General features: G+C 49.1%; 1 protein-coding gene across 1 annotated transcript; it reads left to right on the top strand.

Annotated features, from left to right (window-relative positions):
• Positions 1 to 183: 183 nt before the first annotated feature.
• On the top strand, positions 184 to 22,124 carry MMADHC (metabolism of cobalamin associated D). The gene is made up of 7 exons (XM_053277749.1): positions 184 to 413; positions 753 to 903; positions 1,205 to 1,422; positions 3,971 to 4,076; positions 4,429 to 4,559; positions 18,526 to 18,612; positions 21,720 to 22,124. The coding sequence occupies exons 1-7, from the start codon at positions 399 to 401 to the stop codon at positions 21,912 to 21,914; spliced, it is 903 nt and encodes a 300-aa protein (XP_053133724.1). The 5' UTR covers positions 184 to 398; the 3' UTR covers positions 21,915 to 22,124.
• The last annotated feature ends 3,259 nt before the right edge of the window (positions 22,125 to 25,383 follow it).

The following is a 25,383-nucleotide window of genomic DNA, read 5'->3' as shown; positions in this document are numbered from 1 at the left end:
CTGGGCAGCGGCGGCAGCAGCTGAACCGGCCACGGCGGCCCGCGCCCTGCAGGGAAGGCGGGGGGGGCGGGGGCGCCGGGGGGGCTCAGCCGCGGCGGGCCTCCCGGACTCCCCGTCAGCGGCTGCTGGGCAGGCGGGCAGGAGGCGGCGCTGGGGGATCGGCGGGCGATTGGCCTGGCCTGCTGCGGGGTGGGGGGGGGGGGAGATCGAGCGAGCGAGCGAGGCTCGATTGCTCTGGCGGGCGGGGCGCCGTTTGGCCGGAAGGAGCCGAGGCCGCCTCCCCGCCCCCGTCACCCCGCCGCGGGACTCCGCTCGCGCACGCGCAGCTGCCGGACGCCGCTCGCTCGCCCGCGCCGTGGAGGAGGGAGCCGCTGCGCCCCCCCCCCGCCGGGCAGCCCATGGACATGGCCGGGGTAAGTCGCCCCCCGAGCGGGGAGGCTCCTCGTGGGGCCTCGGAGGAAGCGCCTTGCCCTGCCGGCAGCCGGAGAGCAGCTCGCCCCCCCCCGCCCGGGCCTGCCTGCCTGCCTGCCGGCCTCCCCCTCTCCCTGCCTGGAGAGGAAGGCCCGGCCCGAGCAGGCAGCCTCCCCCCTGCGCCGGGAACCCAGGACGGCGGGGCCTTGGCCGCCCTCTCGGGGAGGGAGCCCCGGGGGGGGGGCGGGCGGGAGGGCGAGGGGGGGTCCTGCCCTCGTCTCCCCCGCGGGGTGGAGGGCGGCGCTCCACTCGCCCCCTCCTCTCTTGCCTCCCCCCTCCAGGTGCTCGGCGCCCGGGCTCGGCTGGTGACCGCCCTGCCAGGCTTCCAGGCCCTGGCCCGGAGGGTGGGCCTCCCCAGAGCCTTTTCCACCGCAGGGTCCTCGGGCTCCGACGAGCCTCTTGTTGCGGCTGCGCCTGCCTCTCCGGACCTCTGTAAGGAACACGCCAGCGCTTTATACCTCCTTGAATACAAGCCTCTGTGTGGGTGCGTGCGTGCGCGTGTGCCTCTGTGTATGTGCAGAGTGCCGAGGGTACTTGCAGCCCAGCTGCCGGCCTGGGCCGGGGAGCAAGTTCCACGGGGGTTCAGCGGGGTCTGCTTCCTCAGGATGGCTCCCCTTCTAGGAGTTACCTGTGGCCTTTTGAAGCCACGGGCAGAAATACGTTTGGTGTACAACCCCAAGCGGTGTGTGCGAGTCTCTAAATGAGAAGCTAACACACCATTCTTATTTGCTAGGTCCAAGGACGGTTTGGCCCGATGAAGTGATGGGGCCTTTTGGAGCCCAGGACCAGAGATTCCAGCTGCCGGGTAACATCGGCTTTGACTGCCACCTGAATGGTACGGCGTCCCAAAAGACAGGAGACGCTCAGAAAAGGTTGCCCGACATATTAGTGGAGCCCTTGGCCAGCGAAAGGCATGAATTTGTGATGGCTCAGTATGTCAGTGAGTTCCAGGTAAGAGCCTAGGTGCAGAGGGAAGATGGTAGCGGCCGGCTGCTGGACCCGCAAGGCTGCTCCTCCGCTCCAAGCTCCCTGCAGCCAGTCCGTCATTTGCAGGACCGGCTGTGGCTTAGATGCGAGAGGTTCTGCTGCTCCTCGGGGGCAGAGATGTGGGTTGCGGGGGGGGGGGTTCTGTTCCCACGTGGCTGTTTCAACACTTTGGCAATACGGTGTGGGAAATGGCGAGGGCGGAGGCGTTCCTTGTTACTGTGCAAAGGGGTCGGATAGTGTGCCAAGTCAGATCATAACCTACTCAAGGCGTCGGAGACATACGAAGAGTAACTTCTTTAAGAGAGAGGACTGAAAATCTCCTGCAAACGACGGGGGGAGGTTGCAGGAAGCCCAGGCCTCTGCTCAGCGGACTGGGCAGCTCTCAGCGGGGAGTCTGAACACCTGGTGGTCAGGCCAGTGCCGATCCAGAGGTGGCCTGTCAGCAGCCAGCATTCACCTCCCACATCTCGCTTTCCTCCGTGGCAGAAGAAGACTCGGCTGTCTCCCGGGCCTTGTAGCTCCCCAGATAAGATCCCGGCTCTTGGCTGTAAGGGGGTGAAGCCAGCCCTCGGGAACTTTGGCCCAAGTTCCACTCAGAACGAAGGAAAGAGCCGTATGCCACGGCGGGCTACCCTTTGCAGCTCATCCAGCGCAAGCTGATGAGTTGAGGCTGGCTGCGAAAAGTGCGTGGCGTGCAGGGCCAGTGATATTGCAGAGCTGCCGGTCTCCACTCTGGCATTTCTCTTTGATACGTCCCTCTGTGTGAATACTTCTGACAAACTCCCACGTCTCCAGCCAGCTGGTGAGTGGCAGGACGGCTTCATGCTGGTTTTCACGTTTTCCACTTCCGGGGCACCGTTCAACAACCCCCCCCCCCCCACCTTCCAACGGAGATACTCCCACTAGGGTCACCCAAAGCGCGAAGGTCATCCCAGCTGCCCAGCTAAAGCAAGCAGGCACCTTTATTGGGCAGCAGCGATATAGGAAGGTGCTGGAGGTGGACAATCACTTCAGTGACAATGACAAAGGCATCATTTCATGTTGTGTGGGAGAAGGCAATGGTAAACCACTCCTGTATTTTACCAAGAAAACCACATGGACACGTTATGTGAAGATCCAGCTCCCTTGAGAAGTCCATAATGCTGGGAAAAGTGGAAGGAAAGAGAAGAAGAGGACGGCCAGCAGCAAGGTGGAGGGACTCGATGACGACAGCCATGAATGCACCACTGAGAGACCTCCAAAGCCAAGTGGAAGACGGATCGTTCTGGAGAGGATCTATCTCTGTGGTTGCTAAGAGTCGACACTGACTGGACAGCACTTCATCAATCAGCTGAACAAAGAGGAACCTTTGTGTCTTCCCTTATATCTAGCAGGGAGTGAGCAACTGGCCCTATCCATCCCCAGCACAGCATTCCTCCAGTGGCGGTTGCTGGTGTCTACCTTGCGCGTTTTAGATTGTCAGCCCTTTGGGCATAGGGAGCCATCCTACTCATCTTTATATGTAAACTGCTTTGAGAACTTTGGTTGAAGAGAGGCATATAAATATCCGCAGTAGTAGTTTGCCTGGTTGATGCATCCGCTGAGAGACCTTTATCCATTGTAGAGGACGTCTTGGCTTGTTCTAAGGGTGTGCAGGTGGTCCATGTGGGGTGTGGGCCAGGGCTATTGGGCTTCACCCTTGTGCTGCATGGACTGAGAGTGTACCCAACACATGGGGCCGGCCGGCCCTCGCCTGCAGCTACATGTGGGCAGGAGAAGGCGGGTTTTGGCAGACCGGCCAGAATCCTTCTTGCCTCTTCTCATGGTGGAGCCCCAAGGTTCCCAGGAATACACTTTGAAAACCAGCAGGAAGGAATGGGATGCACCTTGGTGCTAGGTCTCCCTGTCGAAAGGATCCCTTGGTGCTTTCTTTGCAAAGGCTGGGTTCACCCAACTCATGGAAACTGGTAAGTGCTTTGCGGGGGGCGGGGGGCGTTCCTGTAGCATGCACACACACCCCTGAGGCATGTGGTCCGGACCCGCTCAAGTCTGCTTGGCAGCTGACCAGCCCGACTTGTGTCCAGGCCGACTTCAGCCCTTGCTTATGAACCTCCACTTGGAGTTGGTGGCGCTTTGGGTTGGCTCGTTGCCAGCCGGACTTGGGCGGGGCTGGACCACACGTGCCGTGGGCGTGCCTGCGCCACAGGGACCCCTGGATCACTCTGCTGGACTGCTCACCGACTTCCGGTAGGTCCTATGAACCGCCCAGAGTGGTGGCCCCTTGCCTTCCCCTGGAAAGTCTGGACATGTTGGCCTTGGCAGGGCTACAGGTGGAGAGTCTTCTGGGCTGCTTGGCAGTCACCTGCAGTTGGTCAGGGATAAAACTGCACTTCAGCTGCCTACAAGTTAGGGGGCGCATCATTTTGCTGAGCCGGTCAGGGTTCCAGAAGTGGGCACAGATCTCTGCACCAAGTATTGGTCCTGGTGCAAATGGTACAGATCAGAACATTCTCTGTTCTCATCATTTTTCCAGAGCACTGATGTTCCTCATAAGCAAGAAGTTAGTGATGCCAAAACTTACTTTGACGCTGCCAAGGTGGAATGTGCAATACAGCCATGCCCAGAGCTGTTACGCAAAGGTATGGAACCGCCCCCCCCCCCCGCCTCACGTTTTAACCATTTAATTATCTTGGTTTATAAAATCTAGCATTGCATAGGCAGAGGACTTTTTGCTAGGCCTTGAGTTAAGCCCCACCATCTGGTGACAGTCTGTCCAGGAACACACACACACACACACGAGCGTCTTTGTTCTGCATGCTAGCTGTGGACAAATGCTGTGTTCAGCAGCGGCCTGGCCAAGAATCCCTGGAAGATGCCTTCTGATCACCATCTATTCTGTCGCTATCTTGTTTCCTAGTGTGGGTGGGGGAGAGAAGCAGAACCATAGCAAATGCTATGTCTGTTTTTTACCATCGCTTTCTTTTTTTGCAGATTTTGAATCTATCTTTCCAGAAATGACTACCAATAATCTAACGGTACTAACAGTAACACAGAAAACCAAACATGATATGACTGCATGGAGTGAAGAGGTAGAAAATGAGCGAGAGTTTCTGATTGAAAATGTAAGTCTCTGGCTTATGGTTATACTTTCAGCTGCTATCAAATCTACAATGGCTGGACCAATATGAACCAAACTGGGTACAATTTGTAGGGGTAGCTCAACGCCATAGTTTGTGATGATGTCATTCCTTCCAATTCAAGATGGTGGATGTGTAAACTTTTGAGGCCCAAGTGGGCTAACTTGTGGACTGCCCAACTGATTCGAACCAAATTTGGTACAGTTTTAGTGAGTGGCACACAGGGACACCTCAACGGTGTGGTTTGTGAGGCTGTCTTTCACCCCAGTTCAAGTTGGCGGACATGTGAACATTGGAGGCACAATTGGGCTAACTTGTGGACCGCCTAACTGATTCGAACTAGATTTGCTACAAGTATAGGGACACATAGGGACACTCAAGAGCATAGTTTGTAATTCTATCATCCACCCTGATTCAAGATGGCGGACACGTGGACATCTGAAGTGCAAGTGGGAACCAATTAGTGGTGTGCATGGTTCGGTTCGGAGGCCATTGTCAAGGCCTCCGAACTGGTCCGGAATTCCAGGGGGGAGTGTGTGTCTTTAAGGGCGGGTGGTAGTACTCCCCCTCCCGCCGCTCTTCTCCCTCCGGCGCTGGCGCTTTCCCAAACGTTCTTGGGGCGGCAGAGTTCCTCCCTGCCGCCCCTGCCCCTGTCGTTGTCCTTACTAGCTTAAAAGCAGGAAGACCTGGTGGCGTGCATGCGCCCTTCGCGGCGCACGCGCTCATCTCCGCCGCTGGCCCGCGCGGGCCACATATGTCACGCTGCGTGCGCGCACCGCAAAGGACGCATGCGCGCCACCAGCTCTTCCTGCTTTTAAGCTAGCAAGGACAACGACGGGGGCAGGGGCGGCAGGGAGGAACTCTGCCGCCCCAAGAACGTTTGGGAAAGCGCCAGCGCCGGAGGGGGAAGAGTGGCGGGGGGGTAAGTACTACCCCCCCCTTAAAGCTACACACACACCCCGTGCCAAACCGCCCCACCGCAGTTCCGTGCACATCCCTAGAACCAATTTGGACCAAATTTAGTACTTGTAGGGACACTTCAGTTTGTGGTGATGTAATCCTCTCCAATTCAAGCTGACAAATGCATGAATGTTTGAGGTGCAAGTGGGCTAACTTGTGAACTGTAACTGATTTGGAACAAATTTAATCCAGTTGCATGGATAGTGAAAGGAATGTAGGCAGAGTAGTTCTTCGGAACATAGGAAGCTGCCATATACTGAGTCAGACAATTGGTTCCTTTAGCTCAGTATTGTCTGCACAGACTGGCAGCGGCTTCTCCAAGATTACAGGCAAGGGTCTCTCTCAGTCCTATCAGGAGACGCCAGGAAGGAAACTTTATTTATTTAAAAGCTTTCTATACTGCCCTTCAAAAAATGGCTCAGGGCGGATTACACAGAGAAGTAATAAATAAAAAATAATATGGATCCCTGTCCCCAAAGGACCCGCAAACATAAGAGAGACACCAGCAACAGTCACTGGAGGTACTGTGAGGGGGGTGGAGAGGGCCAAACTTAAAACCTCCTGCATGCAGATACTCCTCCCAGAGTGGCCCCATCTCCTAAGGAGAATCTCTTCCAATGCTCACACATGTAGTCTCCCATTCAAGTGCAAACCAGGGTGGACCCTGCTTAGCAAAGGGGACAATTCATGCTTGCTACCACAGACCAGCTTGCCAGGTCTTGTAGTAGCTTATTAGAACAACTTGTTACTTTTTTTTCTCTCTTTGTTGATAGAATGCTGTGTTGCTGACCTGGATGCATGCTAGCCTCCAGGAATTCAGAGCTTGCTTTAAATTGGGATGTTTGGCCTCAGTGGCTTAACGTTCTGTGCCCCAGTGTAAAAAAATGTTCCCTCAGAGAGAACGGACATGTGGTTAATGCTCGGCCCTGAGGACTGAAACCCTGCCCTCACTCTCCAAGGGCAAATCGTCCTCCTGAAGACACCACGGCAATGTTGCTGCGTTGGCCTCGGAATCTCTGCCAGAAAGGCACCATTTGTCTGGTGCTACTCGGAAGCAGGCGCAGCCAGCGCCGGCCGTACTTGCTATGTCCAGCACAGGTGGGGGTGAACTGGAAGGTGCGGACAGGATTCGCGCGGACCCCTGGGAACTGCAGTTCCCCCCCGCACCCCAGCGCTTCCCCATGGCCTCCTTCCCATGCTCCACCTCCTTTGCAGCCTCCAGCTCAGGCGAAAAGCCCTTTCCCTGCACCCCAGTGCTGGAAGTAGCAAGGGCTTCCTGGTGCTGGCCATGCGGGGGGTGTGTGTGTGTGGGGGGGTGTTTCCGTCAGAGATTCGGAGGCACAGGTCTGTGTGGCAGGACGTGAACCACTGCTCCCGTCTACCCACTTCAGGATAGAAAGAAAAAGCAGCCCTGATGAGGAGGTTTGTGTGGGCGTGGGGTTGGGAACCCAGTCAAGGCGCAAAAGCACCCCAACCAAAGGACTTCCTTGTAGGGAACAGAAGAAGAGGAAGTTTGGGGTTCAGGTAGCACCTGCGGGGGTTGCTTGCTTGCTCGTTGCAGTTTCAGAGACGTGAAGGGAGGAAGTCCGGGTGGGCTGGCCAAGCCCGCCCCCTCCCAGGCCAGCCCCCCTCCCTCGTTCTACCTGCTCCCTTGGCCAGTTCCCCTGAACTGAAGGGACGCCACCCCAGGTCACCCCACACGACTTGGAGGCGTCTTCGCCCAGGGCCTTCTCGGGGGGTTGCAGCTGAAGGAGTTGGGAAGTGTGGTGTGGTCAGTGGAAGGCTGCTGCCTCACCCTGCTGGCTCCTGTCCAGCTTGCCGTTCATTCAAACACACCAGGGTTGTTGTTGGCACCTGTAATGCTGCCAAGGCAGCTCTCCCCACCCTATAGCTGTGCGTTTTATTTTTTCTTACCACCAACTCTCTCTCTCTCTCTCTCTCTCCTCCCCCCACCCCCAGTCCCATGTACACTTGCCTCGTTCCTGTTGCTCTTGTGTTCAGAGGTAGCTGCCTTATACCAAGTCAGACCACTGGTCTATCTAGCTCAGTATTTATTTAAAAATTTATACCGCCCTTCCAAAAGGCTCAGGGCAGTTTACATTAAAACACCATTAAAATCAATTAAAAATTAAAACAGAAATTATAAAACTGCATAAAATAATAATTAAAACATCATAAAACCAATTAAATAGCCAAAACAATTTAAATACAAGTTTTAAAAAGCTGAGAAAGCTTGGTTGAAGAGATGTGTTTTTCGAAGTTTCTTAAAAATAGCCAGAGATGGGGAGGCTCGTATCTCAGCAGGAGCGCATTCCGCAGTCTTGGGGCAGCAGCTGAGAAGGCCCGTCTCTGTAGCCACCAGACGAGTTGGCGGCAACTGGAGCCGGACCTCCTCAAGTGACCTCAATGGACGGTGGGGCACATAACGAAGAAGACACTCTCTTAAATACCCAGGGTTAGGGTTAGGGCCTGAGCACTTTATATTTTGCCTGGAAACCTATTGGCAGCCAGTGTAGCTCCATCAGCAGAGAAGTAATGTGGTCTCTCTGAGATGACCCAGAGACCAACTAGGCTTGAGCCCAAAATGTTTCAGAGGCCATTATGGAGGCCTCCAAAATGTTTCGGCACAGGGGACTGTTTCGGCGCTGGCAGGGTTAGCACTTTAAGGGCGGAGAAGGGTGTACTCACCCCTCCCGCTGCATTTCCCCCGCCAGCGCGCTGTTGTTTGTAAGCCCCTTGAGGTGGCAGTGTTCCTCCCTGCCGCCCCGTTTCCTCCGTTGGCTGGAAGTCGCAAGCCCTCGTGCCCCCGGCGCCTGCCTTTCTGCCCTGCGCGCGCACGCGTGACTTCCAGCCAACGGGGGAAACGGGGCGGCAGGGAGGAACGCTGCCGCCCCGAGGGGCTTACAAACAACAGCGCGCCAGCGGTGGAAATGCGGCGAGAGGGGTAGGTACACCCTCCCCCGCCCTTAAAAGTGCCAACCCTGCTGGCGCCGAAGATTTTTCGTGCACATCCCTATTCTGAACCAACTGAAGTTTCCAGACTACATACAAAGGCAGCCCCACATAGGGCGCAATACAAAAGTCCAGTCTGGAGGTCACCAACGAATGTACCGCTGTTTTGCGGTCATTTATCTCAAGAAACAGGCGCAGCTGGCATATCAGCCAGAGCTGATAAAAAGCACCCTTGGCCACCGCCTCAACCTGAGAAACCAGGGAAAGGTGTGTACTCCCAGACTGCAAACCTGTTCCTTTTGGGGAAGTGTGACCCCATCTAGAACAGGGAGATCAAAATCGTCTCTGGAGTTCTGACCCCGCACAATAAGTACCTCCGTCTTATCTGGATTCAGCTTCAGCTTATTCTCCCTCATTCAGCCCATTACTGCTTCCAGGCAGGCATTTAGGGAGGATATGCCAGCTCCTGAAGAAGTTGGCATGGAGAAGTAGATCTGGGTGTCATCATCATACTGATAACACCTCGCTCCAAATCCCCTGATGATCTCTCCCTGCGGTTTCATGTAGATGTTAAAAAGCATTAGAGAAAGTACGGAGCCTTGAGGGACGCCATACTTAGCTCAGATCTCGAAGAGCAACAGTCTCCAAGCGACACCATCTGGAATCTATTCGAGAAGTAGGAGCGGAACCACTGCAAAGCAGTGCCTCCCACCCCCAACCCCCTCAGACGTTCCAGAAGGATACTATGGTCAATAGTATCAGAAGCCACCGAGAGGTCCAAAAGGACCAACAGAGTCACACTTCCTCTGTCAATTGCCAATTGGAGATCATCCATCAGGCCAACCAAGGCAGTCTCCACCCCATATCCCACCCGAAAGCCTGTTTGAAATGGGTCTAGATAATCAATTTCCTCCAAGACCCACTGGAGCGGAGAGGCCACCACCCTCTCAATTAAGTTGCCCAACCATGGGAGATTGGAAACAGGCCTATAATTGCTCAACTCTGAGGGATCTAATGCAGGCTTCTTTAGAAGAGGTCTAATAATTGTCTCCTTAAGACAAGGAGGCATCCTGCCCTCCCTCAGAGAAGCATTGATGATTTCGACCAGGCCGCCTACAACAGCCTCCCTGCTTGACAGAACAAGCCATGTTGGGCAAAGGTCAAGAGAGCAAGTGGTGGACCTCACAGCCCCAAGCAGCTTGTCCACATCCTCAGGAGTCACAAACTGAAACTGATCCAGTTGATTCACATAAGAGGAATAGTTGGACGCCTCCAGTTCAGACATCAAATTAATTGTGGAGTCTCCCATCTAAGAGCCCGAATTTGAGAGATTTTATCTGCGAAAAGCTCTTTAAAAACATCACAGCAGGTAACTGATGACTCCAAATTCTGGTTCAAGGGAGGGGGGGCAGATACTAGTCCCCTCACAACCTTGAACAACTCTGCCAGACGTGAACTCACAGAGGCAATCGGGCAGAAAAGAACTGCTTCTTTGCCACACGTATCGCCTGAGCATAGATCTTTAAATGTGCTCCATGTCGTAATCTGTCGGATTCGAGTTGAGTCTTTCTCCACTTGCACTCCAGTCGCCTACCTTGCCACTTCAGACTCCATAGATCTTCCGTATACCAAAGGGCCAATTTTGAAGCAGGTCGGAGGGGACGCTTAGGAACAATCGTGTCTACTGCCCTGGTGAGCAAGTTGTTCCAATTCTCAACCAGGACATCAACAGGATCACCAGCAGAGCCAACACTGAATCCCTCCAAGGCTTCTTGGAATCCTATCGGATCCAATAACCTCTTCAGGCGGACCATTCTAATAGGTCCCTTGCTCTGCGGAGGTGGAAAGTGGTCGTAAGTCCAGCCTTAACCATATGGTGGTCTGTCCATGACAGTGGGGAAATCACAGGCATCCCCACCCATGGAACACCACCCTGATCAGAATAAAAGACCAAATCAAGTGTGTGGCCTGCAATATTCGTTGATCCAGAGACCGCTTGGGATAGGCCCATAGTTGTCATGGCTGCTATAAACTCCTGAGCTGCCCCGGACAAGTTGGTCCCGAAATAATGAACATTGAAGTCCCCCAGGACCGGAAGTCTGTGAGACTCCAACACGAGTTCTGCAACCAAATCCGCCAGCTCAATAAGGGATTCCATTGGGTAGCAGGGCGATCGGTACACCAATAGAAGTCCCGATCTATCCCTGGTCCCCAAACTAAAGTACACTCATTCAATAAGGTCTGATACCCTAACAGGGACCCTGGTAAGGGAGATGTTATCCTTATAGACCACAGCCACTCCACCTCCCCGCCCACGTCCCCTCACCTGCTCCTCTACAGAATACCCTGGAGGAAGAAGCTGGGACCAGACTGGGCCACCAGTTTCCCCCAACCAAGTCTCGGTGATGCACATCAGGTCAGCCCCTTCATCCATAAGCAAATCATGGATGACTTCAGGTTTATTTTGGACCAACCTGGCATTGCAAAGGAGCAAGGCAAGGCTCTGCGGGTTGTTGGCAGTGCTCCCCAAGGTCAAAGAGCTGACGGGAGGCGGCTATTAAATTTCTGGCTACCCTTCCCTAGAAACGCCCTGCTGACCTGCCAACGTTAACTTTTTCTATTCCCCACCACCACTGGAAGATCTGCTCTGCATTCAACGAAGGTGCTCCCTGTCTCCCCATCTCCAGACAAACCCAAACACATTACAACTACTTCAACCAAGTCTCAATAACAAAGCTGGCACGCTTACTACAGCTATTCTTTGAACAGCCAAACTGAAAATAGTATAGCCCAACCTTCAGTCCTACACCAATGGCCAGCACCAAAGGTCAGCCCCCTGCAGGCTGGCTGCGCCGTCTGCTGCAGCCCCCTTCCTTAAAAAGCCTCCAGTGTCCAGGTATTGTCTCCAGGGCTGCTCAGCTTCGGCCCTCTTGCAGATGTTGGCCTACAGCTCCCATAATCCCTGGCTATTGGCCACTGTGGCTGGGGATTATGGGAGTTGTAGTCCAAAAACAGCTGGGGGGGCATAAGTTGAGCAGGCTTGGTCTACACAGACCAGCAGCAGCTCCTATCTTGGAGATGCTGCCAGGGAGGGAACCTGGAAGCTAGATGCTCTTCCCAGAGTGGCCCCATCCCCCAAGGGGAATACCTTGCAGTGCTTACATATGTAGTCTCCCATTCAAATGCAAACCAGGCGAGCCCTGCTTACTAGCAAAGGGGTATTCAAGTCATGCTTGCTACCATGAGTCAGGGACAGACCTGGGAAGGGCCTCCTCTAGGAAGCAGGTCTGAAAGGAAGCCAAGTAACCAAGCAAATCACCCTAACACTAAAAGGGAAGTCATCGAGAGAGTCTTACCGGTAAAACATCACAAAGCATCAATGCTGTTGTCAGTTTACGTTTTGATACCTGAAACCATTGTGCTTATAATAATATCTGAGTTAGCCAAAGCACAATAAAACCTATTGCTTCAGTTTTACAAAACTGCCAGAACATTTTCTTTTTTCTCTCATGTTTGCCAGAAGTTTCTTTTACAATGCTACAGGGCAACCTATTATATTGAAGAAATATAATAAATAATAAGCCTTGTCACAAGTCTTTCCCAAGACTGTGATCTTTGTCTTGGATGCATCACAGAGTCTGTGTGGGTGCAGCAAAGTTACCTAGCAGCAGGCTGCCTGTCTCCATGGCTTTGGCCACCAAGGTTGAGATAGTTTTGAATCTTGTTTCTTGCCTTCTCAGGTGTTTGCTCTCTAGCCCCAAGTTTGATGTATCCCTTCTGCTTCCTCACTCAAGTAACTTATAGCTTGCTTGGCAAAGGCTTTGGGGTTAGTTCTCTGTATCTTTGTGGGCAAGTAGAACTGAAATGTACTGTGCTGCTTTGTGGATCAAGAAGTCACCATAAAAGATGGACGCCTAATCTTAAAGAGCTAATCCCACCCAGGATCTAATTGGCAAATATGCATTCTTAAACTGCTGGATGTGCATATGAATGAGAGACTTTGCAGGAGGAATGCTGCAGGGCGCTCAGCTCTGTGTGTGAACAGGATCTTAAATCCTGCTTTGAAGCCCGAGTTGACTCAAGGCCCTTTGACAAGCTGCTTCCAGTCTACGGAGATAAAATGGTGCCTAAACTGCCCTAACCCCCTGAAGTGGCACAGCGGGGAAATGCTTGACTCACAAGCAGAAGGTTGTCAGTTCAAATCCCCGCCGGTACTGTATCAGGCAGCAGCGATATAGGAAGATGCTGAAAGGCATCATCTCACACTGATGAGGAGGCAGCAATGGTCAACCCCTTCTTCTGTATTCTACCAAAGAAAGCCAGAGGGCTCTGTGGTTGCCAGGCGTTGAAATCGACTCGACGGCACACTTTAAACTGCAAAAGCAGTCTCAAGGTCATAGAACTCTTTCCTAATCCTCACTACCTCCACAGTTTCCTCTAGTAGAGGAAATGGTTGAACAGTTTAAAATATGAAAGCAAGAACTCATGATAGAATCTTGATCATGGCAAGTCAGCTTGATTGATAGCATTTCTGAAACAAACGCCTTTTCTTATTCCAAGTCCTGATTTTTCTTTCCCCTTTTACAGTACAAAGATGGCAAAAACGTAATATTCCTTACATGTAATATTCCATGGAAATAACAAGCCAAGGCTCTGGTGGCCTAGGAGTTCTCAACCTCAAAGTGTTTATGAAACCCCACATCTGTAGAATATTATTTGGCTTGCAGTTGACACAGAACCCAAATCCCGGTTTTCACTTGAAACCCCCAACCAATATATAAAGCCTGCTGTTTCACCCTGATCTTCTAAATTGTGGCCTCTCTCTTCGCCCTTTCTTAACTTCCACAGTATAGGTCTGGAAAAGGTGGCAATCACGACTCCGCCCTCCCCCCATTTCTCCACTCATATTGGCGTTGGATCATCAGGACCTTACAGATGCTATCAAAGGCATACAAATATGAATATTTATGTAGCGCTTTTCAACAAAGCGTCCCAAGGTGGTTTACATAGATAGAAATAAATAAAATGGCTCCCTGTCCCCAAAGGGCTTACAGTCTAAAACAGAAGATAGACACCAGCAACAGCCACTGGAGGGATGCCGTGTTGGGGATGGATAGAGCCCGTTGCTCTCTCCCTGCTAAATAAAGAGAATCACCACTTTAAAAGGGGGCCTCTTTTCTCAGTTAGCAAGGGATAACATATTTATTATTGTTATTTATTTAAAATATTTATACCCCACTCCTCCAGTGTGCTACTGCTTGGGGCAGCTCACAACAATAAGATAGACACAGATACAATAAAAATAATAAAATTAACTAATTTTTTTTAAGTATCCCCTGCTAATTAAGCATACATACCCCCATTGATCTTTAAACAGCTCAGTCAGACTGAAATATCTTTCTCACCAGACCAAATTAATCACAAGTTCCCAAACATTAATTTCACGTGGTTTCAGCTTTTGCCACTTACGTCTTTCTTGACTACTGCTCAGATGATTCAATCAGTGAATAGGAAGCTCACTAAATTTGAAGCTCTGGTTCTAGCAGCTTCATCATCCAAGCACCTGGTGTCCAGTCTGTACTCAATGCTGCATGATCAGTTAACATAAAACCTTAATTGGTCTTGAAATCCCTTGGGATAGATGACAGTGATTGGAATAGCACTTGGAACCATAAACCCATGCTCTTGTCACAAATAAGGGAAAGCTTTCTCAAAGTTGATCACAGAGGCACCTCCTTCCACCTCTGGTGGACATGCCCTCGGATCAAGTCTTCTTGGCACTTGATTTTTAAAGAAATGGGCAAAATCACAAATCAAGGAATTAAATTAGATCCTCAACTAGCACTCCTGAGTATCTTTGCTGGTGAAAAGGAGGTTATCTTATCAAAAGATTTAATAGTGTATGATTTAATAGTCACCCCTTTGGGGGAGCCACTTCAGGGGATAACGAGGGCAAGGGTCCCGCTGTTTGGCGCCAGATCCCTCACAGTGTGTAAAGGTGAGTGGCTATTTTATATCGACTTCTGTTTGAAATCCTGGGTAAGTTGAGTTTTTAATGTGTCTGCGTCTGTCTGGAGATGGGTAGACAGGATGTATCCACTAATTACGGGGCAGCTATTCCAGTGGTGGTGGGGAATAGAAGTAACGTTGACAAGTCAGCAGGCCTTCTGGCTGTCCTGCCAACTCTTTGACCTTGGGAAGCAATGCCAACCACCCAAAGAGCCTCGTCTTGCTCCTGTGTAATGCCAGGTCAGTCCAGAATATTATTTCTTGTTCACACAGTCAGACAGGTGTTATTGACTGGTTTGTTTTATCCAGACATCGAGTCCTTCCCAAGGACCTGGGATGGCTGAATTTTATTGTCAATGGTTATAGCTATCGTCGCAGAATATAGGCTGTTCCCAGTAAAGCTGCTTTTTGTAATTGGCTGATCGTGATTTCTGTGGCCCCTATGGTGCTGAGGTGCTCTTCAAGGTCTTTTGGAACTGCACCCAGGGTGCCAATTACCACTGGGATGATGATGATGACATTTATATCCCGCTCTTCCTCCAAGGAGCCCAGAGCGGTGTACTACATACTTGAGTTTCTCTTTCACAACAACCCTGTGAAGTAGGTGAGGCTGACAGAGAAGTGACTGGCCCAGAGTCACCCAGCTAGTTTTATGGCTGAATGGGGATTTGAACTTGAGTCTCCCCGGTCCTAGTCCAGCACTCTAACCACTACACCACACTGGCTCTCCTGAATAAACCTGAAGTCATCCATGATCTGATTCTGGATGAAGGGGCCAACCTGGTATGTATTACAGAGACTTGGTTGGGGGAGGCTGGTGACCCAGTCTGGTCCCAGCTTCTCCCTCCAGGGTACTCTGTTGAGGGGAGGGGAAGTGGGCGGGGATATGGAGTGGCTGTGGTCTATAAGAACATCTCCCTTGCCAGGATCACTGTTGAAGTGTCTGTCCATATTGAATGTGTGTACCTAAGTTTGGGGACCAGGGACAGACTGGGACTTCTGTTGGTGTACTGATCTCCCCGCTGCCCAATGGAGTCCCTAACTGAGCTGATGGACTTGGTCTCGGGCTTGGCGTTTGAGTCTCCCAGGCTTGTGATGCTTGGGGACTTCATTGTTCACTTTGGGACCAATTTGTCCAGGGCAACTCAGGAGTTCATAGCGGCCATGACAGCTATGGGTCTATCCCAAGCAGTCTCGGGACTGATGCATGTTGCTGGTCACACACTTGATCTGGTCTTTCACTCTGAACAGGGTGGTGTTCCGTGAGTGGGGACTCCTGTGATTTCCCCATTGTCATGGATGGACCACCATCTGGTTAGGTTGGACTCATGACCACATCCCATTAGGATGGTACGCCCCAAAAGATTATCCTTCTTGGAATAGGATTCCAAGAAGCCTTGGAGGGATTTAGTGTTGGATCTGCTGGTGATCTTGTCGAAACTCTGCTGGAGAACTGGAATAATCAACTCACCAAGGTAGTGGACATGATCGCTCCTAAGCGTCCTCTCCGACCCGCTTTGAAACTGGCCCCTTGGTATACGGAAGAACTACGAGGGCTGAAGCAGTGAAGTAGATGACTAGAGCGCAAGTGGAGAAAGACTCGGTTCAAATCCGACAGATTATTACAAAGATAGCATTTGAAGTTCTATGCTCAGGCGATATGTGTGGCAAAGAAGCAATTCTTTTCCTCTTGTATCGTGTCTGCAAGTTCTTGTCTGGTGGAGTTGTTCAGGGTCCTGAAGGGGCTAATGTGCGCCCCTTCCCCCTTGCATCAGTACTTGGAACCAACAATTACTCGCTGTGATGTTTTAAAAGAGTTTTTTGTGGACAAGATCTCTCGTTTTAGGGCCAACTTAGAATCAAACTCCACAATTGTTAGAGTCTGATGCCGAGGTGTCCAGCAGCTCCTCTTATGTGATTATCCTGGATCAATTTCAGTTCGTGACTCCTGGGGATGTGGACAAGTTGCTTGGAGTGGTGTGGTCTACCACTTGTCCTCTTGATCCTTGCCCGACATGGCTTATACTATCTGGCAGGGAGGCTGTTATAGAGGGCCTGGTAGAGATTATAAATGCTTCTCTGAGGGAGGGCGGAATGCCTCCTTGTCTTAAGGAGGCAATTATTAGACCGCTTATGATGAAGCCTGCCTTGGAGCCCTCAGGGTTAAGCAAGTACAGACCTGTCTCCAACCTTCCATGACTGGGCAAGGAGACTGAGAAGGTAGTAGCCCTCCAATTCCTTCTGGTTTTGGAGGAAACTGATTATCTAGACACATTTCAAACTGACTTTAGGATGGGCTATGTGGTAGAGACTGCCTTGGTTGGCCTGATGGATGATCTCCAATTGGGAATGGACAGAGGAAGTGTGACTCTGTTGGTCCTTTTGGACCTCTCGGTGGCTTTCGATACTGTCGACCATAGTATCCTTCTGGAATGTCTAAGGGGATTGGGGGTGGAAGGCACTGCATTGCAGTGGTGGCAGATTCCAGCTGGTGTCCCTTGGAGAATGCTGCTCTTCAAAATCTGAACTTTCATATGGTGTCCATCAGGGTTCCACATAGTCTCTCCGATGTTGTTTAACATCTACATGAATCCGCTGGGAGAGATCGTCAGGAGATTTGGTGCAGGGTGTTATCAGTATGCTGATGACACCCAAATCTATTTCTCCATGTCAACCTCATCAGGAGAAGGCATAACTTCCCTAAATGCCTGCCTGGAAGCAGTGATGGGCTGGATGAGGGATAACAAACTGAGGCTGAAGCCAGAGAAGACGGGAGGTACCTATTGTGCGGGGTTGGAACTCAGGAGACGATTTTGATCTGCCAGTTTTGGATGTGATCCTGCTCCCCCGGAAGGAACATGTACGAAGTCTGGGGGTGCTTCTGGACACAAAACTCTCCTTGGTGTCCCAGGTTGAGACGGTGGCCAGAGCTGCTTTTTATTAGCTTTGGCTGATATGCCAGCTGCATTCATTTCCTGAGATGAGCAACTTCAAAATGGTGGTACATACACTGGTGAGCCCTAGGCTTGATTACTGCAATGCACTCTACATGGGGCTGCCTTTGTACATAGTCTGGAAACTGCAGTTGGTCCAGAATGTGGCAGCCAAGTGGGTCTCTGGGTCATCTAGGAGAGACCATATCACTCTTGTGTCGAAAGAACTATACTGGCTGCCGATACGTTTCAGGCAAAATACAAGGTGCTAGTTATTACCTCTAAAGCCCTAAGCAGCTTAGGCCCTGGGAATTGAAGAGAACGTCTTCTTCGCCGTGAGCCCCACCGCCTGTTAGGATCAGCTGGAGAGGCTTGTCTGCAGTTGCCGCCAACTCGTTTGGTGGCCACTCAGGGACGGGCCTTCTCTGTTGCTTCCCCTCGACTTTGGAGTGCACTCCCTGTTGAAATAAGAACCTCCCCATCTCTAGCAACTTTTTAAAAGGCACTGAAGATACATTTATTCACCCAGGTTTTTAATTAGATTTATGGTTTTAATTTTTAATGTTGGTTTTAAATGATTTTAATGTTAAAACCAATTAAACAAACAAATCATTGTTTAATTGATTTAATGTTTTAAGTAAGATTGTATAAGGGTGATGAGATACGCATTTCCACACTTCAAAGCTTTTTTTTAATGACCTTCTTTAATGCACACAATTGAAAGTTAGAAGTTCAAACTTTTAATTTTCAATTGTGCATTAAAAAAGGTCATTGAAAAAAGCTTTGTTTTAAATAATTTTCATTGTAAACTGCCCAGAGACACAGGTTTTAGGTGGTATAGAAATATGCTGAATAAATAAATAATCCTTATTGTACAAAACATTTACTTACCAACTAGCAGTTTTTTCCCTAAGCTTCATGTGACTGCAGTAATATTTTAGTTGTAATCCTTTTAGTCCTGTCATTCAGCTTTTCCAAGAACATCTGTGTTCAATTTTGCACTAACTTTGTGCAGGATGAAAATTTAGGAAAATATACACTAATTGTAAAAATGTTTTTATACCTAATTTTCAGCATCCCTTTTTTTGTCTCCTTAGTTCATCAATGGTGCAAAGGAAATTTGCTACGCTTTGGGTGCTGAAGGCTATTGGGCTGATTTCATTGACCCAACGTCAGGATTGGCAGTAAGTATTTCCTTCAGAACGTGGTAAGGGGAGTGAACTGACAGCAGAATAGGACCTCCTGCTGCTGCTGCTGCTGCTGCTGCTCCTTGTTCCACTTCAAACCTTTGATAACGTTGCTTTAGACTAGCTTCTGGAACTCCTTTCATTTAATTCTCTTTATTAATTATGATTTCTTTATGTATTTCTTATTTATTAATTGAGAGCTGAAGCATGAACTGGCACTGCCAAAACCACCATCCTAGCCGGGCTCCTTCAAGAGCAGTTCAAGGCAAAGCACACGAGATTACAGGTGAAACTCGAAAAATTAGAATATCGTGCAAAAGTTCATTAATTTCAGTAATGCAAATTAAAAGGTGAAACTGATATATGAGATAGACGCATTACATGCAAAGCGAGATAAGTCAAGCCTTAATTTGTTATAATTGTGATGATCATGGCGTACAGCTCATGAGAACCCCAAATCCACAATCCCAGAAAATTAGAATATTGTGAAAAGGTTCAACAGTCTAGGCTCCAGGTGTCCCACTCCAATCAGCTAATCAATCCATAACACCTGCAAAGGGTTCCTGAGCCTTTAAATGGTCTCTCAGTCTGGTTCATTAGGAATCACAATCATGGGAAAGACTGCTGACTTGACAGTTGTGCAGAAAACCATCATTGACACCCTCCATAAGGAGGGAAAGCCTCAAAAGGTCATTGCAAAAGAAGTTGGATGTTCCCAAAGTGCTGTATCAAAGCACATTAATAGAAAGTTATGTGGAAGGGAAAAGTGTGGAAGAAAAAGGTGCACAAGCAGCAGGGATGACCGCAGCCTGGAGAGGATTGTCAGGAAAAGGCCATTCAAAAGTGTTGGGGACTTTCACAAGGAGTGGACTGAGGCTGGAGTTAGTGCATCAAGAGCCACCACACACAGACGGATCCTGGACATGGGCTTCAAATGTCGTATTCCTCTTGTCAAGCCGCTCCTGAACAACAAACAACGTCAGAAGCGTCTTACCTGGGCTCAAGAAAAAAAGAACTGGTCTGTTGCTCAGTGGTCCAAAGTCCTCTTTTCTGATGAGAGCAACTTTTGCATCTCATTTGGAAACCAAGGACCCAGAGTCTGGAGGAAGAATGGAGAGGCACACAATGCAAGATGCTTGAAGTCCAGTGTGAAGTTTCCACAGTCTCTGTTGATTTGGGGAGCCATGTCATCTGCTGGTGTTGGTCCACTGTGCTTCCTTAAGTCCAGGGTCAACGCAACCGTCTATCAGGAGATTTTGGAGCACTTCATGCTTCCTTCCGCAGACGAGCTGTATGGGGATGCTGACTTCATTTTCCAACAGGACTTGGCACCTGCCCACACTGCCAAAAGTACCAAAACCTGGTTCAATGACCATGGGATTACTGTGCTTGATTGGCCAGCAAACTCGCCTGACCTGAACCCCATAGAGAATCTATGGGGCATTGCCAAGAGAAGGATGAGAGACATGAGACCAAACAATGCAGAAGAGCTGAAGGCCCCTATTGAAGCATCCTGGTCTTCCATAACACCTCAGCAGTGCCACAGGCTGATAGCATCCATGCCACGCCGCATTGAGGCAGTAATTGCTGCAAAAGGGGCCCAAACCAAGTACTGAATACATATGCATGCTTATACTTTTCAGAGGTCCGATATTGTTCTATTCTACAATCCTTGTCTTCTTGGTTCCATGTAATATTCTAATTTTCTGGGATTGTGGATTTGGGGTTTTCATGAGCTGTATGCCATGATCATCACAATTATAACAAATTAAGGCTTGACTTATCTCGCTTTGCATGTAATGCGTCTGTCTCATATATCAGTTTCACCTTTTAATTTGCATTACTGAAATTAATGGACTTTTGCACGATATTCTAATTTTCCGAGTTTCACCTGTAAAAGCCGTGGGTCTTTCCAGGCTGGATGGGGGAGACTCTGCCGGGAGGATTCCCGTGTGCACCCCGTTGTGAATATTTAAAAGGTGCATGTGGCTTTCTGCTTGTTCCCGGGCCACAGAACTTCAGAGAGGGGAGGCTCTGACCAGGAAGGCGGCTTTTATGTGGCAGGGCCTAAGCTAATGTGTTGAAAGCAGACGTTACTTGATGTTTGTTTTTTAAAGCAGCAGTAAGAGTGAAGGCTAGAATCCTAAAGGCATTTACTTGAGAGTTAATCCCATTGGACTCACTGGGACGACCCTTCTGAATAAACAGACTAGCAGGAAGGCAGTAACTAATGTTCATGTGGTAGAAACAAAGTATAAAACGACTAGGTTTTCTGCAAACCATTGCAATCTATCAAATGTAATGATGTTCAGAATAAATAAATAACTCCCAGATTGCACAAACAAGGTAGCTTAGCACAAGCTCAACAGTGATCTTTCAGACATGTTGATCATACTGAGGTTTGTGTCCTACCAGGCTGCTACCTGATGCCCCAAAGGTAAATGGTCTTTTCAAAACCTAGTCATATGAGAACACCTCTTTCTTGCAAAAGAACTAGAAAGCTGCTAAATGGGCACTCTAGGTGGTTTTTCTTGTGTAGATGGGATCAGTAGATGGGATTATGTCCCCATGGAGACTCTGCTCTGTCCTCAATGCCATGAAAGGTGTCCTGTGGATGGCCCGGAAAACCTGTCGCTCCTCCGCGTTGGGAACTCCGGGGATTGGGAATATGCTGTTGCCCATCAGAGAGATGCACCTGTGGGTGACCCTCGAGGGACTTTTGAGTGGCCATGGGAGGAGATTGTGTAGTTACTCTTCACAAGGGCAGCAGTCGTAACAGAAAATGTGCAAGGGCCATATTAGAAACGCCTGATAACTTGGACTTTGACCAAGGAGATCGAGTGCCGTGGTTCCCAGCCTGGGGGCCTCCCAACGTTGCTGAACTACAAAGTCCCGCCCTCCCTAGCCACAATAAATCACCCCAGCCCTACCTCTTGCTGTAAACTGCCTAGAGACTTGGTGAGTGGGCAGTTACATCAATAAGTAGATAGTTCAGCAACATCAGGAGGCCCCCCCAGGTTGGGGGCCACTCATCGAGGGACTTGAAGGGCATCCTGGATATACTGGTATACCACACCCAATCTTTCCTTTTCTTTGTACTTCAGTTTTTTGGCCCCTACACAAACAATACCCTTTTTGAAACAGACGAACGCTATCGCCACTTGGGGTTCTCCGTGGAGGACCTTGGCTGCTGTAAAGTCATCCATCATCGTCTCTGGGGAGCACATGTGGTGGTCGGGAGCATCTTCACCAATGCGGAGCCTGACAGCCCCATCATGAAGAAACTGTGTGGGAATTAACCACACCTCCCTTCTCTCTCAAGAGTTGGTCAATAAACACTTTGGGGACATAGCCGGTGTTAAATTACACTAATTTATGGATTGGTTATTTTTGTCTTTATGGACTGTGTAATCTCTACATGATTTAGAATGATTTAATCCAGTGTAAATTAATTTGCAAAAGATCTTGTAAATTGCAGATATGGCTGTTTGATACAGGTTCTAAATCCATTGGGACTTCAGTGGTGGTCATTTGCATCTTCGGTATGTGTGAGTTTGAAGAGAGATGCTTCTTGAGGTAGAAATTGAGGTAGTGTTGCGAAAGGCAATACTCTTTGCCTTTTGCTCTGCGTGCGTAGACACACACACACACACACACACACACACACACACAGAGCCCTTAATTTATACCAGGACCAATATTGCCTGATCACAATTGTCCATGTTAAGAGTCTTTGAGACTCATCTTCCGATTTTTTCCCCCCAAACTAAAAAGATAGAGCTCATTTTTAGCAGTTTTAAACAGCTGTGATCAACTTTGCTTGGAACTACCATGACTTTGAGTCCAGTTTGAAACATGCCAGGCTTCATAGGCTTTACAGGGCAGGCCAGTGCGTGTTTCCTCAAAGTAAATCCTATTGGATTCAGCAGGGCTCCCTGCCAGGTAAGCGTACATCATCAAACTGCAGCCTTCACCATGGAACTGTTGGCATAACTCCACACCCTGTTAGCTCACAAGCCAAGCGAAGGTAGGATGTTGTCAGGGTACTTATTGTCCTGTAAATCAAAGGAGGGGTGGGGTTGCACTGATATCTTTAAGGTCTCATTCTTGCTAAGAGAAGTAAACATAAAACAAATATTTATCATATTTTTATAGCGCTTGATATGTACATCTCTAGGCAGTGTACAAAATTTACAATATTTAAAAGTCAGACTAAAATGCATGACACAATAAAAACAATAGAACAGAATAAAATAGTTATTAAAACAAGTTTTTAAAAGTATTAAAATTAATTCCAGTTAAAAGACTGGGAAAACAGGTGTGTCTTGAGGGTCTTCTTGAAAACAAACAGAGAAGACGACTGCTGGGAGACATGATAGAGGTCTATAAAATCATGCATGGTGTGGAGAAAGTGGAGAGAGAGAAATTCTTTTCCCTCCAACACAACACTAGAATCGGGTCACTCCATGAAATTGATTGCCAGGAGGTCTAGGACCAACAAACGGAAGTACCTTTTCACACAACGCGTGATCCACTTGTGGAACTCTCTGCCACAGGATGTGGTGACAGCCAGAAACCTGGATGGCTTTAAGAGGGGTTTGGATAACTTCATGGAAGAGAGGTCTATCAATGGCTACCAGTCAGAGGGCTGTGGGCCACCTCCAGCCTCAAAGGCAGGATGCCTCTGAGTACCAGTTGCAGGGGAGTAACGGCAGGAGAGAGGTCATGCCCTCAACTCCTGCCTGTAGGCTTCCAGTGGCATCTGGTGGGCCACTGTGCGAAACAGGATGCTGGACTAGATGGGCCTCCTTGGGCCTGATCTAGCAGGGCTGTTCTTATCTTATCTTATCTTATCTTATCTTATCTAAGGAGATGCTCTTATTTCAGCAGGGAGCATATTCCAAAGCCTGGGGGCAGCCACAGAGAAAGCCCAGTCATGGTCGCCACCAAACGAGCTGGTGGCAAACGTTACCAGACCTCTCCATAATATCGTAACAGGCGGCAGGGTTCATGACAAAGGAGGTGCTCTCAAAAAGCCTGGACCCAAGCCAATAAGGGATTGATAGGTAACCAGCACTTTGTATTTCACCCGGAATACAGTACCTCCATCTTATTATTATTATTATTTCTTGTTTACACAGTCAGACAGGTGTTATTGACTGGTTTGTTTTATCCAGACATCGAGTCCTTCCCAAGGACCTGGGATGGCTGAATTTTATTGTCAATTGTTATAGATATCGTTGCAGAATATAGGCTGTTCCCAGTAAAGCTGCTTTTTGTAATTGGCTGATGGTGATTTCTGTGGCCCCGATGGGGTTGAGGTGCTCTTCAAGGTCTTTGGGAACTGCACCCAGGGTGCCAATGACCACTGGGATTATTTGGGTCTTCTTCTGCCACAGCCTTTCAATTTCAATTTGTAGATCTTTGTATTTTGTAATTTTTTTCTATTTCTTTTTCTTCTATTCTGCTATCCCATGGTATTGCTATGTCGATTATTTTGACTTGTTTTTCTTTCTTCTCGACTAAAGTGATGTCTGGTGTATTGTGTGGCAGATGTTTGTCTGTTTGTAGTCGGAAGTCCCATGATATTTCTACATCTTCATTTTCTTCAACTTTTTCAATTTTATGGTCCCACCAATGTTTGGCTACAGGTAGCTTTTCTTTTTTGCAGATGTTCCAGTGTATCATCCCTGCTACCTTGTCATGCCTTTGTTTGTAGTCAGTCTGTGCGATCTTCTTACAACAGCTGATTAGGTGGTCCACGGTTTCATCTGCTTCTTTACAAAGGCGGCACTTGCTGTTTGTGGTGGATTTTTTGACTTTTGCTCTTATTGCATTTGTTCTTAGTGCCTGTTCTTGTGCAGCCAGTATTAAACCCTCTGTTTCTTTCTTCAAGTTGCCATTCTTAAGCCATTGCCAGGTCTTGGTGATGTCTGATTTTCCACGTATATTGTGCAAATATTGACCATGCAGGGGCTTATTTCTCCATTTTTCTGCTCGGTTCTTGACTTGTTCTTTCTTGTAGGCCTACTTTCTTTCATTGGTGTTGAATAGTTTCGCATTATTGACCATTTGAAGTGCATCTTCTTCACTGTCCTTGATATATTCTTCAAGGCCTCTTTTCTCCTCCTCTACTGTTTGATGGACTTGCAGCATTCCTCTTCCACCTGAGCTGCGAGGGAGGTAGAGCCTATCTACATCACTACTGCGGGGGTGCAGAGCATGATTGATGGTCATGATTTTCCTGGTCTTACGATCTAGCGTCTCTAGCTCTGCCTGGGTCCAGTCTATTATTCCTGCAGTGTATCTGATAACAGGTATAGCCCAGGTGTTTATGGCTTTTATGGTGTTCCCACCATTGAGTTTGGACTTGAGGATTTTTCTAACCCTCCTGATGTATTCACTTCCAATTTTTCTTTTAACTTCAGTGTGTGCGATGTTATCAGCCTGGAGAATGCCCAGGTATTTGTAATGTTCTTTCTCTTCCAGGTTCTTGAGGTTGCTTTCATTGGGCAGTTCTATTCCTTCTGTTTTTCTTATTTTCCCTGTGTTCATTATTAATGCAGCACACTAGTCTAGTCCAAACTCCATTGCTATATCGCTACTGAATATACGGGACAGTGTTTTAGCAGTGATTCGATTTCTGACTGGGACTTTCCATACAACTTCAGATCGTCCATGTACAGCAGATGGTTGATTTTACTTGATGTTTTAGATGTTTGGTATCAGAGGCCTGTTTTGTTTAGTATTTGTGAAAGTGGGGTCATG

This window comes from Hemicordylus capensis, chromosome 1, assembly GCF_027244095.1.
Source record: "Hemicordylus capensis ecotype Gifberg chromosome 1, rHemCap1.1.pri, whole genome shotgun sequence".
Taxonomy (NCBI): domain Eukaryota; kingdom Metazoa; phylum Chordata; class Lepidosauria; order Squamata; family Cordylidae; genus Hemicordylus; species Hemicordylus capensis.
The sequence above is the reverse complement of the archived record's forward strand: the minus strand, read 5'-3'. Positions and strand labels throughout refer to the sequence as shown.

What these genes read in the sequence shown, in the direction of transcription:
- MMADHC (XM_053277749.1), top strand. An exon ending in GCCTGCCTCTCCGGACCTCT is followed by an intron (nt 904 to 1,204) that starts GTAAGGAACACG and finishes CTTATTTGCTAG; the next exon opens with GTCCAAGGACGGTTTGGCCC. An exon ending in GAGAGTTTCTGATTGAAAAT is followed by an intron (nt 4,560 to 18,525) that starts GTAAGTCTCTGG and finishes TTGTCTCCTTAG; the next exon opens with TTCATCAATGGTGCAAAGGA.